General features: G+C 43.9%; 1 protein-coding gene across 3 annotated transcripts; it reads left to right on the top strand.

Moving 5' to 3' along the window:
* Positions 1-712: 712 nt before the first annotated feature.
* Positions 713-11,810, top strand: CCNL2 (cyclin L2). Of its 3 annotated transcripts, XM_037881498.2 has the most exons (11): positions 713-1,215; positions 2,669-2,743; positions 3,029-3,138; positions 3,499-3,619; positions 4,946-5,010; positions 7,828-7,927; positions 8,020-8,124; positions 8,322-8,463; positions 9,046-9,163; positions 9,248-9,340; positions 10,525-11,810. In XM_037881498.2, the coding sequence occupies exons 1-11, from the start codon at positions 715-717 to the stop codon at positions 10,874-10,876; spliced, it is 1,782 nt and encodes a 593-aa protein (XP_037737426.2). In that variant the 5' UTR covers positions 713-714; the 3' UTR covers positions 10,877-11,810. The 3 variants fall into 3 exon arrangements, with proteins under 3 accessions (XP_037737426.2, XP_027688107.2, XP_037737427.1); XM_027832306.3 differs by lacking the exon at positions 713-1,215 and having other exon boundaries at positions 2,682-2,743; positions 2,964-3,138; XM_037881499.2 differs by lacking the exons at positions 713-1,215; positions 2,669-2,743; positions 3,029-3,138; positions 3,499-3,619; positions 4,946-5,010 and adding an exon at positions 5,725-5,850.
* The last annotated feature ends 1,923 nt before the right edge of the window (positions 11,811-13,733 follow it).

The following is a 13,733-nucleotide window of genomic DNA, read 5'->3' as shown; positions in this document are numbered from 1 at the left end:
GATTGGGACCTCTGGCTGTGTAAAGGCTTTAAAACCCTGAACCCTCCAAGGCACTGGTCTTCAGGGGAGCACCACCATACTATAAATGACCTAGCTAAAGCTGAAGCAAATGGAAGCTTACACTCAGATATATCTTCCAGTGAAATCTGTGTGCTGGAGTCTGTTCAAGGCAGATGCTGGTGCTGCTGCTGTGGAAGAGAGGTCCTGCTTGAGCTCTTATGAGGCATAGTCGTGCAAGATAAAACTACGGTTGTGGGAAGGTTGGTCAGTGTTGCCAATTTAAAATTTGGGGGGGAAGCCTTGGGAGACTTGTTTTACTTAAAGCCCCAGCTGCTGGAGTCAAGGGGTTATTTAGGAAACAAACTTTTAAAACTCTTGCCCTCCTACATGACAGAGAAAAGCTTGAACAGGGGAGTGGAGTGGCCCTTAGGGCTCCTGTCAGAAAGCAAATGAGTATGTGGGGTGCGAGGGCAATTGTACCCAGGCCCCCAACTGTCTGTAAGTGGAAGGGGGGACCCCAGTGAACATGAAGAAGGAGGGCTCCAGATTTCTCTCCCAGGCCCTCTCAATTCCCCCAGCATCTGTTTCAATACGTTTTTCAAATCCCCCCCAGCGGGGGGCGGCTCCCCTGCCGTGTGCTGGGGAGAAGGGCGGGCTCGGGCCTAGCCGCTGGTGGCGACCTAGGCTTTGTCTGGGTGGGGGAGGGGGCGCGCGATGCACGCCGGACGGTCCGCCCACTCCACCCTGTTTCGAATTCCCAACCGCTGCGTCACGCCGCTTGCAGGAGGCCGCAGGAGCCGCGTCACGCCGGGGGCAGGCCGGCCAATCCGAGAGCGGCGCCTCGCTGCCACCCGCCAATGGGAGGCGGGCGTCGGGGGAACGGGCGGGACGCCGCCCGGCGCTGGGGAAGGGGAAGGCGAGAGAGCGGTGAGGCGGCGGCCCAAGATGGCGGCGGGGACGGGCAGCGCGGCGGCCGTGGTAGCGGGGGGCCCGGCCCCGGCGGGGGGCGGCGCCCCGGGCCCCGGCGCGGTGCTGATCGGGGACCGGCTGTACTCGGGGGTGCTGATCACGCTGGAGAACTGCCTGCTGCCCGACGACGCGCTGCGCTTCACCCCCTCCATGGGCAGCGGCCTGGACCCCGATACCGAGACCCAGCTGCGCGTCACCGGCTGCGAGCTCATCCAGGCGGCCGGCATCCTGCTGCGGCTCCCGCAGGTGAGCGGGGCGGGGGGGGGCAGCCCCGCGGCGGCGGGGGAGGGGCAGCTTCCGGTCTCAGGGGGCGAACGGGGCCGGGGAGGCAGGCCCCGGCGGGGGCGGCTCGGGGCCCACGGCCGCCGGGGGCGCTGGGCCTTTGTTGCCTGGGAGTGTCGCGCTGGGGGGGGGGAGGCTTTGTTCTCCCCGCCCGTCTGGGCAGGGCCCCGCCGTCTCTGCTGGTGCCCAGGGGCCGCTGCGACACCCACCCCCCCGTACTCCCAGAAACCAGGTAAAACCCGACCCGGCAGCAATCGGGGGAGGCGGGCAGCTCCCCGGGCCCCGCACCCGCGTGTGCAATGGGGAGGGTGGACTCGGGATCAGGAGGCGCCCCCCGGCCTTTTGTTTCCCAAGGAACCACCGTGTGAAACTGGCCCTGTTGTGTCCTTTACGGGCAGCGTCCCGCCCCTTGTCCCGGCCGGCTCCGCTGGGACCGGAAGCGGCTGATGTAACCATCTCTTCCTGTGAGCCCAGGGCCGCGGTTGGCTCAGCCCTCCGGGGTCCTTCCTGGTAGCTCGGCCAAGCCTCGCTCGTTTCTAAGGGGGGGGATCCCATCCCCCGCCGCCGCTCAGGCCTTTGCTCTGCTGCGGCTGGTAACGCGCACGATTTCGCAATGCCCTTCAGATGAGGTTTCTTACATTCTTTCTCGTATGACATGTCGCCAGTCGACTTTCCTGGCGAGCTTCAATTCCTCCTTTACGCTGCCAGTAAAGAAAATGGGGCAGAGTCAGATGTTACCATGATGCTTGGAGGGGTTCAGAAATGCTGCTATGATTGAAACAAGGTTAATGAGACCTTCAGTTAAAAAAAATAAGTAAAAATTTTTTTTGCCTAATGCTGCTACCAGTAATCTTTATTTTAGCTGTTTTAATTTCTCTAGCCATCTTTTCTTGCATCTGAGTGTGTTTAGTACGGCACAAGGGAGTCTTTTTAAATATGGATATGTGACTGTAAAACCACAAAGACTGGCTGGGGAGCTTGGGGGCAGATTTACTTGACATTTAGTGCTGACTCATGGTTAAAATGATTCCACTTTGAGTTGGTGGTTGCCTTTTAATATTGCTCAACGAACACAGAACCAAAAATAAACAAGTAGGAGTATTTGCATAGATGGCAAAGCACTGGGGGCCGTTTGGACTGTAGTGTCCACCCTCATAATTACTTTTGAGCGTCCCCATAAAATATTTTGTTTGGTACTTTTCTAGTATCTCATCTGTTTTAAGATTGCACATTATAGTTCTAGGTGTTGAAAACAAATCCTTTATGGTGGTGTAGCTTTTTTTAGCTGATTGTTGCTGAGTCAGGCATTTCTAATGGGTTTTATGGGACTCAGATTTGTTGTAGTGTAATTCATCTTGCTCTAGAATCCTGTATGAGGATGTTAATATTGGATCACCATTTTTTCCTTTCTCTCTAGGTGGCAATGGCTACAGGGCAGGTGCTGTTTCAACGTTTCTTTTATACCAAATCTTTTGTGAAGCATTCCATGGAGGTAAGGATTCTTTTAAAAAATGCACTATGCATTTGATTTCTCTCATGTTTGAGAGCATGTTTATGCCCTGTTGAACTATGTGTACAGGAAACTTTCGAGCCATAGATATGTTGTTTAGTTAAACACAGTTTTACACATCTACATTATAACAAATACTTATCTTAAAATTTTGAATATTTCTTGTTTTTACCACCACTTTCTCTTGTTATCCCTCCTAAAGCTCTTGGAGGCGATCAGTTCCAGATTTGAGCAAAACATCAGTATGTTGCAATACTTATATTTCAGCATGTGTCAATGGCCTGTGTTCATCTGGCATCCAAAATTGAAGAAGCACCGAGGCGCATAAGAGATGTAATTAACGTATTCCATCGCCTTCGGCATCTAAGAGAGAAAAAGTAAGTTTAGAATCGGAAAAGTGTTCGCTTTCTTCACGGCCAGTTGTTTAAATGTGGGGACTACTGAACATGAGAGCCTGAGTTAGTACCCTAGCTAGCCATAGTTGTTGCTTTGCCTATGGGGGAGTTCAGCTGCATCATGACTCAAGGAACATGGGGTAAAACCTTGTTTGGGGAATGAAAACCAAAACATTAATCTGGTTATTTTCTTAACTAGAAGAATGCTTGTACTGTTGTAAATACTAACTAGTTTGCATCAAAATATAGTAACCTGCATATGTGTCCAAGTAGGGTGGTTGGGTGTCTTTTAATATTGGCATTTCACTCTTACTTGATGGAATCTGAAATAATGTCTTACAGAAAACCTGTACCTCTACTACTGGATCAAGATTATGTTAATTTGAAGAACCAAATCATAAAGGCAGAGAGAAGAGTTTTAAAGGAGCTGGGGTTCTGTGTTCATGTAAAGCACCCTCATAAGGTTTGTACGATGTTCAGCTAACCTATAAAACAGTGGGTGTGTGTTTCTTACACTCTGCCTGTTCTGGGTAAAACTGGATAAAAGCTTCTTGTTCCACAATACTGAACCCAGTGAAGCTAGTTTACAGTGATCTTGCTATCTTGTTTCTCATTCAAGAGAGTCTTAATAGTTGGTCTTGTATCTCATTGGTCAGTGAAGACTGAAGGTGGATGCAGATGTTAAGAACTCGTTAGACTTAACTGTACTTGGATACTTCACTTTGTCATAGCATGAAAACTTATTGTTGAATGAGCAGGTAATTTTGGTGTTAAATTCTGAAGCATTATGAATAACTCCTCTTTGACTAAGGCTCTCGAATATCCCTTTTGTAGAATCTAGCTCTGATTATAATATTCGTCATTACTGATGAGATGTGTGAAATTCTCAGTCCGAGGAATGGTCTTCCCCAAAGTGTGCTGGACTCTGCTCCCCATATGAGCTAGTCAGCACTGCTGTTTGAATCTAATAGAAGGTTAAAGTAGTGTAAGGGCTCTCCTTTTCCTTGCACTGCAGGTATCTGCTCTCTGTCTTGCAGCAATGGGCTACTACTTCAGACCTTTTCAGCTCGCTGTAGTGTAAATGCTCTTTAAATTTGAGATCAAGTGCCCTCTGATTAAAAATGTGTAGGTACCTTGCTCTGTTCAGATTTTCTCTGCGCACTGCAATTCTTTCTGAGCCTCCTTATTTACTGGGGTACTGATCACAGGAATGAGCATACTCCTTCACCCACTAATCCTTGTGAATTTCATGTAATCATTTTGTTTTATCCACTTTTTTTTTGTGGTTCACAAAAACTTTGTTTTGTATGTTGCTGTGAACCTTTTAAACTTTGCAAAAGAGGGAAGAAATGTTGGCTAGGTTTAGTCCCTCCCAGTGGAGATGTTTTGTGGTGGATTGGTGCCACTTTTTCCAGTTGGCAGTGTTTCCTACCCTGTGGCAGCTAGAAGAGGAATGTTGAGTTCTATAGGAAAAGCATATCTATTTTGAAAACTGAGTGGAAGGCAAGACTTTTAGATGAATAGGATGACTGAGCTCAGAAAGAGCAGTATGAGGGAGGTCAGATTTGGCTGTGCACATAAATTTTTGGAGCCTGTTCTTTCCCCCTTTGTAATTGAAGGCAGAAACTACCCTGGTAAACACTTGGCATCTTACAAGCACTCTTTCTGTGGATATTTGAGAATGTTAAAATCTAGAACAGAATATCAGATGCCACATGGACATCCCTTCTGAATTAAATATTTGGCTCTAGAGATTCTTGGTAATAACTCAATAACCCATATCTTCCAGATAATCGTTATGTACCTTCAGGTATTAGAATGTGAACGTAACCAACACCTGGTCCAGACTTCATGGTAAGTTGATCTTGCTTGTTATGAGACCAGCAGGGCAGTGGCAGAAATATGTCATTTGAGGCACTCTGGGCAACATTGGTGTAGCCCACAACTATGTTCATGGAATAGACAGTTCCAGTGTTTCCTGGAGTGCCCCAACCTACTACCCAAATGTTGATCGGCCTCTAAGTTTCAGGCACTGTCTTAAATGGTAAGATAGCTTTTAAACCCCTCAACCCTTGCTCTTTCTTCCCTTTTCTCCTACCCTTTGCCCTCCCTCTAAAGTGAAAATGTTAAGTGGTTGTTTCTTTGGGTAAATCATACGTGCAGTTCTTGTCCGTCGCTGATGCTGGGAGACAGACTTTCCCAACACTTGAGCTGCTTGCAACAAGGGCATCAGGAACCCTCGACATAAATCCTTTTTATCCACATGGATAATCCAAGATGTCAGCTACTAAGACTGGATAACTCAGTGTTTTTGCATTTGCCATGAAACATCTTCTGCCTGTCTTGTTGCTTCACTGTAGTGAAGAGACTCATTTGGGGATGGGTATCGAAGTTAAAATTCCAGATCTTGATTGTAACAAACTTGTAACTCATGAAATAATGACATAATTTAAAAATTGGAATAATGAATCTAAAGGTCATATTTCTGCTGACTGAACTCTCTGGTACTGTGATCTGTTTGGTGGAGAACCTATTTTGACTTTTCTTTTCTGTACTCTTTTAATCAAAGGGTAGCCTCTGAGGGTAAGTGACTAAGACTTCTCCTCTGCTGCCCAAGCGCTATGGTGCAGGGATAACTGCCGTCTTCAGTCAAACCAAAGCAGGCTCTACAAAGAGAAGGCTGACTCTAGACAGGTGGTATAAATACGATAGTATAGTAACTGGCCAACTGCTTCTTGTGCTTATACTTTTGATTTTTGTTGTGCCGTTGACTCTATTGTATATTTTAGAACTTGATTGTTTACATTTTGAAAACTGTTATTGTTAATATGTTTTAACTATGTTAAAGATGCTGTACGTTTTTAAAAAGCCAAAAAAAAAAAAAAAAAAACTATTTTAAGGTGGGATTTAAGTCTTATGGGTAAATTAACTAACTGGTAGACTTCAGTTTTGATCATATCTGTGGATGTTATTTAATCCAACACTGAAGATACTTCAGTAGAAGGTCTGCTGTTTGGAATTAAGTACAGCAATGACACTGGACATTTTCCCTACTTCAGATTACTCAGTACCATTGCATTCAGAATTCACATGTGAAGTAAGACTATTAGGCACCAATTTCCCTTTTTTGTTTGGGATGCAGAGAAATAACTATTAGAGCAATACCCTAACCATTCATTGCTTCCAGTCCCTGGAAGGTTCAACAGTATAACTGATGTTTGAAGTGCAGTGGTTTTAGAGAACAACTTAAAGCTGAAGTAATGTGACAAATGTTTAATTCTACATGCCCCCTAAACTCCGAACCCAAAGGCCAGCTGCACAGTTAGCCAGTTAGTTTTTGTTTAGAGGTTTGGAAAAGGAAGCCCATTCATCCTTCACAAGGTATGAATACTACTTCTCGCTGCACTTAATTTCACAAAGGCTTTCTCTGATCTCCTTCAAAGTGTCTTCTCCATAGCAAAACAGGTGATCATGACTTAGTTTAAGCTTTCCTCATGGGCAAGGTGAAGGAGAGTCAAGACTAAGCCTTTAACTTGCCACTTTTTTCCCAGTGGTCAGTCGCTCCCCATGTGTTAGAACTGAAATGTATAGTAAAGGACTAAAGCACATAGATGGGAATGTGATTCATGAGCACCTCCTCTTTCTGTAACTGGTTTTAAATGGGCTGTGGGCTCTGGTTTGGGCCTCCTTGAGTTAGTGAATCCTTGTGTACTGCATTACCCGCATGATCAATTTCAAACTCTCTTCTTAGATAGCTTGTATAACTATATGGTGGTCTTTGTTTTGGGTGGTGTTTTCTCTCTTGCCCACCTGACACGCTGCTTGAAAGAAATATTACTTTAAAAGTTATACCTTTAAGCATTTTATTTGTTGATAAATTCAGATGCAAGTACTTTGAAAATACAAACTTCCTTGAGGATTTAAAATCAAAATCTTTTAAAATATGTACTGACTGTTGTGGAATATGTGCAGTATTTTACAGTTGTCTCATTCTGTGAATATTCATTTTAAGAAACCTTGTTGAAATGGGACATTTGGAAACGATACTGTCATATGCCAGAGAAGAGGAGATCTGTTTGAATACTGAACCGTCCTCTGCACTGATGTTCCCAAATATCTGGATTTCTTCCACGACTAGCTTTTGCATCACAAATGGATTCTGTCTTGGATGCTGTCTCACTAATGGAAAATGGACAGGTTCCAAAAACTTTCCAGTGGAAAATGGGTACATGCTGAAGTGGATTGCATTTCTCCGGAGAACTCCAGCAGGATCGGCAACTTTGAACACTAGCTTTGAGTTTGCATGCTTCTCTGCACTCCGGGATTGAGCCTAGATTTCTGTTACTGAGTTCTTTACAGATTATATGTTGTCTCTACAAAAACATTTTGTTTTTGCATGAGAGCAGGCCAGTAGATCTAGAGGGAAAAGTAAAGTTAAAATTGGTTCTCTTTCATAACTGATTTGTCTGACAGCCAGTCAGAAACTTATTCCCAACCACATATCCATCCTCTTGAAGAAATTTTTTCTAACTTCTCTTCAGATTTACAGGAGTCTAGCATTTGAGCTTAGTAATAGAATGCAGAGGGAAGTAGTTACTGTAGAATGGAAGAGAATAGAACAGAGAGGCATGGTGCAGGGGGTTGCAATTGTCCCCTTATTGTGTCTTTCAGGAATTACATGAATGACAGTCTGCGAACAGATGTCTTCGTAAGATTCCAGCCAGAAAGTATTGCCTGTGCCTGTATCTACCTTGCAGCTAGAACACTGGAGGTGAAACATCTATTTATATGTTGTCGTTTCCGTTTCCATTAAGGTTTTCATGTAGAAGTAGAAAATTGAATGTATGAATTTCTCAATTGTAGATCCCACTTCCTAATCGTCCTCACTGGTTTCTACTGTTTGGAGCAACAGAGGAGGAAATTCAAGGGATTTGTATAAAAATCCTGCAGCTATATACTCGGAAAAAGGTTCGCTATTGTTTTATACAATGGGTATTCGGTATTTCTTAGAACATAAGGCAAAACATCTTACTCCCATTGAAGCCAGTTGCAAAGCTCCCACTTCTCTGGGAGCAGGATCCAGACCTTGTGAGTCATATCCCTTCTAAGCATGGATGGTCAATTGAAACAGTACAGAGAACTAATTTTTTTATGTGCATTTGCAGGTTGACTTGTCTTATCTGGAAAGCAAAGTAGAAAAGAAAAAACTAGCCATTGAAGAGGCAAAAGCACTAGCTAAAGGTCTGATACCTGACAGGACTCCCAATTTGGAGAACACGTCAGGCTTTTCTCCTGTTCCGAAAAATGGTTGGTATCAATGTACCTAGTTTGCATATTTGGACTGCATTGCTTTTCACCCATATTTTGAGGGTATTACAGTGGCTTGACTTGAGTAAGAATCCTGTCTCGGGCTATTTTAGATTGCAGGGATTCATATGTTAAGCTGTCTATATTCCAAATGATGCAAATGCTGCTGTTTTGCAGCGTAATCACTCTGTAGAAAGGAGGAGTCAAACTACTCATGAAATTTTTTCCCCATTCTTTTTCTTAGCCTCATGTTCATATGTGTGCTAGAAGAAAGGCAGCATTGGGACATGTCACGAAACTATTTATGTACTAAGTTTACAGCCTCAGAAATTTACTTTAGATTTGAATAACTCGTGACTTACCTAAAGGTGTTCAAGTTTCACCCTTTATCTGTATGTACTGCAAAGGGTATCTAGAGGGATGTGGTAATTTAGTCGATTCTTGCCCTCATTAGTCAGGGCAGGTGACCCATTCAACCACTGCTTGCCACTCCTTACAATTGGGTTGCCTGCTAAAGATTGGCATCTCTTTGATATGCATGTGGGGGGGGATGAAGTGTAAACTTTTACATTTTTCTTTTAGAGTCTCCAAAAGAAGGTAAAGGAAATAAACCTTCCCCACTTGCTGTGCAGGCGATGAAGAATGCTAAACGAAAAATGGACGGAACAAAAAGAATGAATTCCAACAGCCCAGTGAATGGGTAAGATTCCACATTATATAGATTTTTACCTCTTTTTTTCCTAGCACTTAAATCTAAATCTTACTTGGATTCTGTCCTTCATAGCATTCAGAAAGGAAGGGAGAGCAGGAGTGGAAGCAGAAGTCGAGAGCAGAGTTATTCAAGATCACCATCTAGATCAGCATCTCCTAAGCGCAGGTATGTACTGAAATGGGTGGAAGTTCCGAGTCCCATTCGTAACCTGCTATGCTAATGGCAAACTACCATCCCAGAGAATGGTGCTTTGGTAGTCAGTGGGCTCTGTTGAAGCAACAACTACAGCGATTTGTATAAAACTTTAAACCCTGTTTGAGCTCTGGAAGTGAGACTAGTGTATGGAGGTGCAACATGGTGGCCAGTGTAAGTTAAAGTGAAGTTTACGGTTTGAGGAATAACTGAATATGAATGGCAGCGTCTTACTCAGCAAATCTGCTTGTTGTGCCCATAGTCCTTTCTGCTGACTTAAATGACAACAATAAGTTTATGCTGCTTCTTACTATCCTCGCCATAGACACAACAAAGCTTGGGGGATAGGGAAATGGATTCTCCCTCCATTACGCCTTGTGCCACCTGTACCAAACACTGGGGTTGCACTAGCAGAACTGAGGTCCAAATTTGGGCTGCAAAGCCTCTTACTGGTGGTGATGCTCAGGCTAGGAAATTAGAGAGAAGAAAAATCTATGGTAAATTGGCTCAATTTACAAGTATATAGCTATCCATGAGAGGTAATCATGGAACCCCCCAAATCCATACATCTTCTAAAATTCTTACAGAAAGAAATCAGCTTCATAATTACAGCAAAAGGTTTTGGATTGTTAATAAAGTGTGTTGTGAAAGATTCTGTTCAGTATTTCAAAGGATCTCAGTTTTTTACCCATCCAACAACAGATATAATGATTACAAATGTTACCTATTATTTTAGTCCTACAGGAAATTACTTACACTGTGTTTTAATTCGTTATGGGGTGTGAGCTGGGGAAGTATTCTGTTTGAAGGCAGGTGACACAGACAGAAAGCTAAAATCTGTTGTTGAAATAGGTTCTAAGGTTTGCTGGTTCAACTAATCAAATTAGTAGCTCTCTGTGTTTGGAGAAGCGGCTTTTGCTTGTAAGATCTGTTTTGAGGGCAGTTTTCAACCTCAGTTGTAGCTGACAAGTAAGTAAGGGGGTGGCATTTTAAAGGACAGTGTCAAATCATTTTCTTCTGAAACCTTTTTCCTTGTGTTCCAAGTAGCACCTAAGATTACTATAATCTGTCTTGCTTTTAATGCTGTAAAGTAATCGGGCATTGATTTTTAAAGCACTCATTGTTTGTTCTCGTCTCCTCCTGCTTCCCTGTCTTAGAAAAAGTGAAAGCTACTCGACATCGAGTGGTTCCAAATCCCACAGCCGCTCCAGGAGTCGCAGTGATTCTCCCCCAAGACAGTTCAACCATAGTGCTAGTTACAAAGGTTCTAAAATGAGGAGTTACAAAAAGTCAAAGGACTACAAATATTCGACACACAAGCCGAGGAAGTCCCGCAGCAGGAGCTCCTCACGTTCCCGAAGCCACTCGCGGGAGCGTTCTGATCATTCTGGGAAGTACAAGAAAAAAAGTCACTACTACAGAGAGAGACACGAGCGTTCCCGCTCCTATGAGCGTGCGGGTCATCGTTACGACCGAGAACACCCTGGCCACAGCAGGCACAGGAGATGAGCGCTACAAAAGCTTCTCCTGTCCTTGGGGATTCAGAGTGGAGCCCGGCTTCCCCCATTTTGCCCTTGTAGCATAGGGTTAGCCTGAGTCTAAACCACTTAGCATCAGTAATCTTTTCTAACCCTGTGCTTGTTAGCATGAATCCAAATACAAAGACACTGAACAGACATGATGATGTGGAAGACTTGATCTGGTAGATGGCTTGGTTGTTCTGCTGCTGGAGTGTCTCTTAGGAAACACTGAAGAGCCTCTCTGTTGTAGTGGCTGCTCCTATGCCTGCTCTTTGGTAATAGGTATATTTGCATACTGTAGTGCAATGGTGTTAGTATATTTCTGGACTTGGAGTACTGAGAGCACCAATTTCCTTGCTCAGCAATTAGAGAATTCTGCTGAACCAGCCCTTCCTGGTGGAACTAGAAGAAAGCTCAAATGTTTCATGAACACCATTAGTGGCTTGGTGCTAACAAAGCTGTCGTTTCATACTGACTCAATTATGTTGTACAAATGTAAGGTGATATTTCTAGAACTGATGCCTATATTAGGTTACACTTGTGTATATATTTTGCAGTGTTTAACAATACAATATGGGAATATGGCCTTATTAGCCCTTATACTTTCTTCACCGTGTAAATAAGCATTTGTTTAATACAAGTGAAAGCTATATACTGAAAAGTCAAAACTTGAATTCTATCAATTTAAGATTTGTGTAGAGAATTCTGATAAATGTGAAAGTATTTAGCTCTGTGTATTGAAAGTAGTATATTTTTATCCGTGCAATGCTGTGTGCAGGCCACCAGCTCATAGAGAAGTTTCATATATATACATTTTTATGTGTTTTGAATAACTCTATACTCAGGATCTTTGACACTCTGAAGAATTGGTAGTTTGTCAGTCTGCTTGCTTGTTTAAAAACAGAAGGTGTAAAAAAACAGCCCAAGTACACAGCTCAGGGGTATCCGTTTTAGTGGTATATCTGAGCTGTTCCTGTGCTCCCTAATTTCATTAAAGTATTTGATTTTGTATTTAAACTCTATGATGTTACTGTCTATTGTAGTTCAGAGACTTCTAAGTTGTACTGCCATGCTAATCAAAAAGGGGACAAACAACCTGACTTTAAATAGGGGTAAATGAATAGGTTATAAGGTCTTTATTTTTAAACTGGCGTATGCCATTGCAAATATAAATACTGTTTCAGAGTAATTTTGTAGCACATGGTTACAGGGGATGCGAGTAATGGTAAAACAGGTCTCTTCCTTTCCCACGGGAGGGAGTTAAACGCTGTGCAACCTAGGTCCATAAGAGTTTTCCTCAGTGCAGGTGTAATAGAGGGTTAGCTGCCTGAAGTGGTGTGTTTTCCTACCCTTGGAAAGAAAGTAATGGTGGCTGCTGATAGGTTGACAGTGGTTCCTGTGAATTTCAAGCCACTGAGGGTATGTCGACACAGCCCGCAGCAGCGAGCTCCTGAGCCTGGGTTGACCGGTTCACATGCTGCAGCACTAAAAATAGCTGTGTAGACATCATGGCTTGGGCTCTGAAGTCCACAGCATTATTTTTAGTGCAGTAGTGAGAGCCTGAATCTGTTGACCCAGGCTTGGAGGCTCGCAGCCAAGGGCTGTATAGACATAGCCTGATACAGCATAGATTAGCTTTAGTTGCCTAAATACTAAAGTGAGGGTGGGGCAAATGCCCTCATATGTCTTCGAGGGATCTGCTGGCAGGCTCATCCCATGAGCATTTACAAAGATTTTCAGTGTCCCATCAACAGGTGTGCACAGCATGAGGGGTGAGTCAGCCATTGGTATGGCATTGAAGTTCCTTGTTCCCATATCCCAGAACAGAATTGTGCAAGCAGTGCAGTATAACTTGCAAATTTGCCTTGGAAGAAGGGTGCTCCTGGGTCCCACCCCACGAATCACGGTGTGGGGGGGAGAATAAACAAAATGCTGTAGTTTCTAGAGCTGAACAGCAGTGGTCTCCCCTTCCTGCTGTTTTTGCCCTGGCCTTTCCCATGCCCTAATGAATCTCATGGCAGCTTCCTCATGTTGCCACCGTTTCCCACGTACTGCTCTGGAGCAGGGGAAGCAGAGCAACCACAAGGACCTGAAGCAGGGCTGTTCCCGGTGGACCACCTAGGAAGTGCTGAGCACCCCAAGCTTGTGACAATCAGGCCTCCCCAAAGTGCCTCAGCTTGGGATAAAAGTGGAGGCACCCAGAGTAACTCATCACACATGCTGCCCTGCATGTGCCACAATGTATCATGTACGTTGCTGTCTTCTATCACTGCACCAAGGGTTAAATGTTGCTTGCTCTGCCATCTGACCTCAGTGAGTTTCTAAAAAAAAAAATAATAAAAATCCTTTTTTTTTAAAGCAAAATCACTTGAAACTAATTGAGCTGACAGCTGAGGTAAACTAATGGGAAGAGACTAAACAGTGATGGTGCAGTTAAGCCCCGTGGATAAGTTTATTGGCATGTTAGACTTTTTCCTCGAGTGTTTCAGGTTTTTTTTTTCTTGTTTGTTTGTTTTTCTCCATTGGTTCAGAGTTCTGGCAATGCTGCTGCTTACACTTCACTCTGGTCTGGTTTTTTTTTTTTTAAACTTGAACATAAACCCCTAAAGAGGCTTTACTCCTCCATCCAGCAAGTCACAGCCCCTCCAAAAGCAATACTAGGACAGAAGAAACTTAAGCATTTGTTATAAGGAACTTTAATCTTCTGTAAGGACATGAAGAAAAGGAGTACTTGTGGCACCTTAGAGACTAACCAATTTATTTGAGCATGAGCTTTCGTGAGCTACAGCTCACGAAAGCTCATGCTCAAATAAATTGTTTAGTCTCTAAGGTGCTACAAGTACTCC

This window comes from Chelonia mydas, chromosome 18 (genome assembly GCF_015237465.2).
Source record: "Chelonia mydas isolate rCheMyd1 chromosome 18, rCheMyd1.pri.v2, whole genome shotgun sequence".
Lineage (NCBI taxonomy): Eukaryota > Metazoa > Chordata > Testudines > Cheloniidae > Chelonia > Chelonia mydas.
This window is presented reverse-complemented; position numbering and strand designations above follow the sequence as displayed.

Coding starts and splice junctions, on each gene's coding strand:
- CCNL2 (XM_037881498.2), top strand. CDS start 715: ATGCACGCCGGACGGTCCGCCCACTCCACCCTGTTTCGAATTCCCAAC. Junction 5,011..7,827: donor CACCTGGTCCAGACTTCATG/GTAAGTTGATCT, acceptor TGTGTCTTTCAG/GAATTACATGAATGACAGTC. Junction 9,341..10,524: donor TCAGCATCTCCTAAGCGCAG/GTATGTACTGAA, acceptor TCCCTGTCTTAG/AAAAAGTGAAAGCTACTCGA.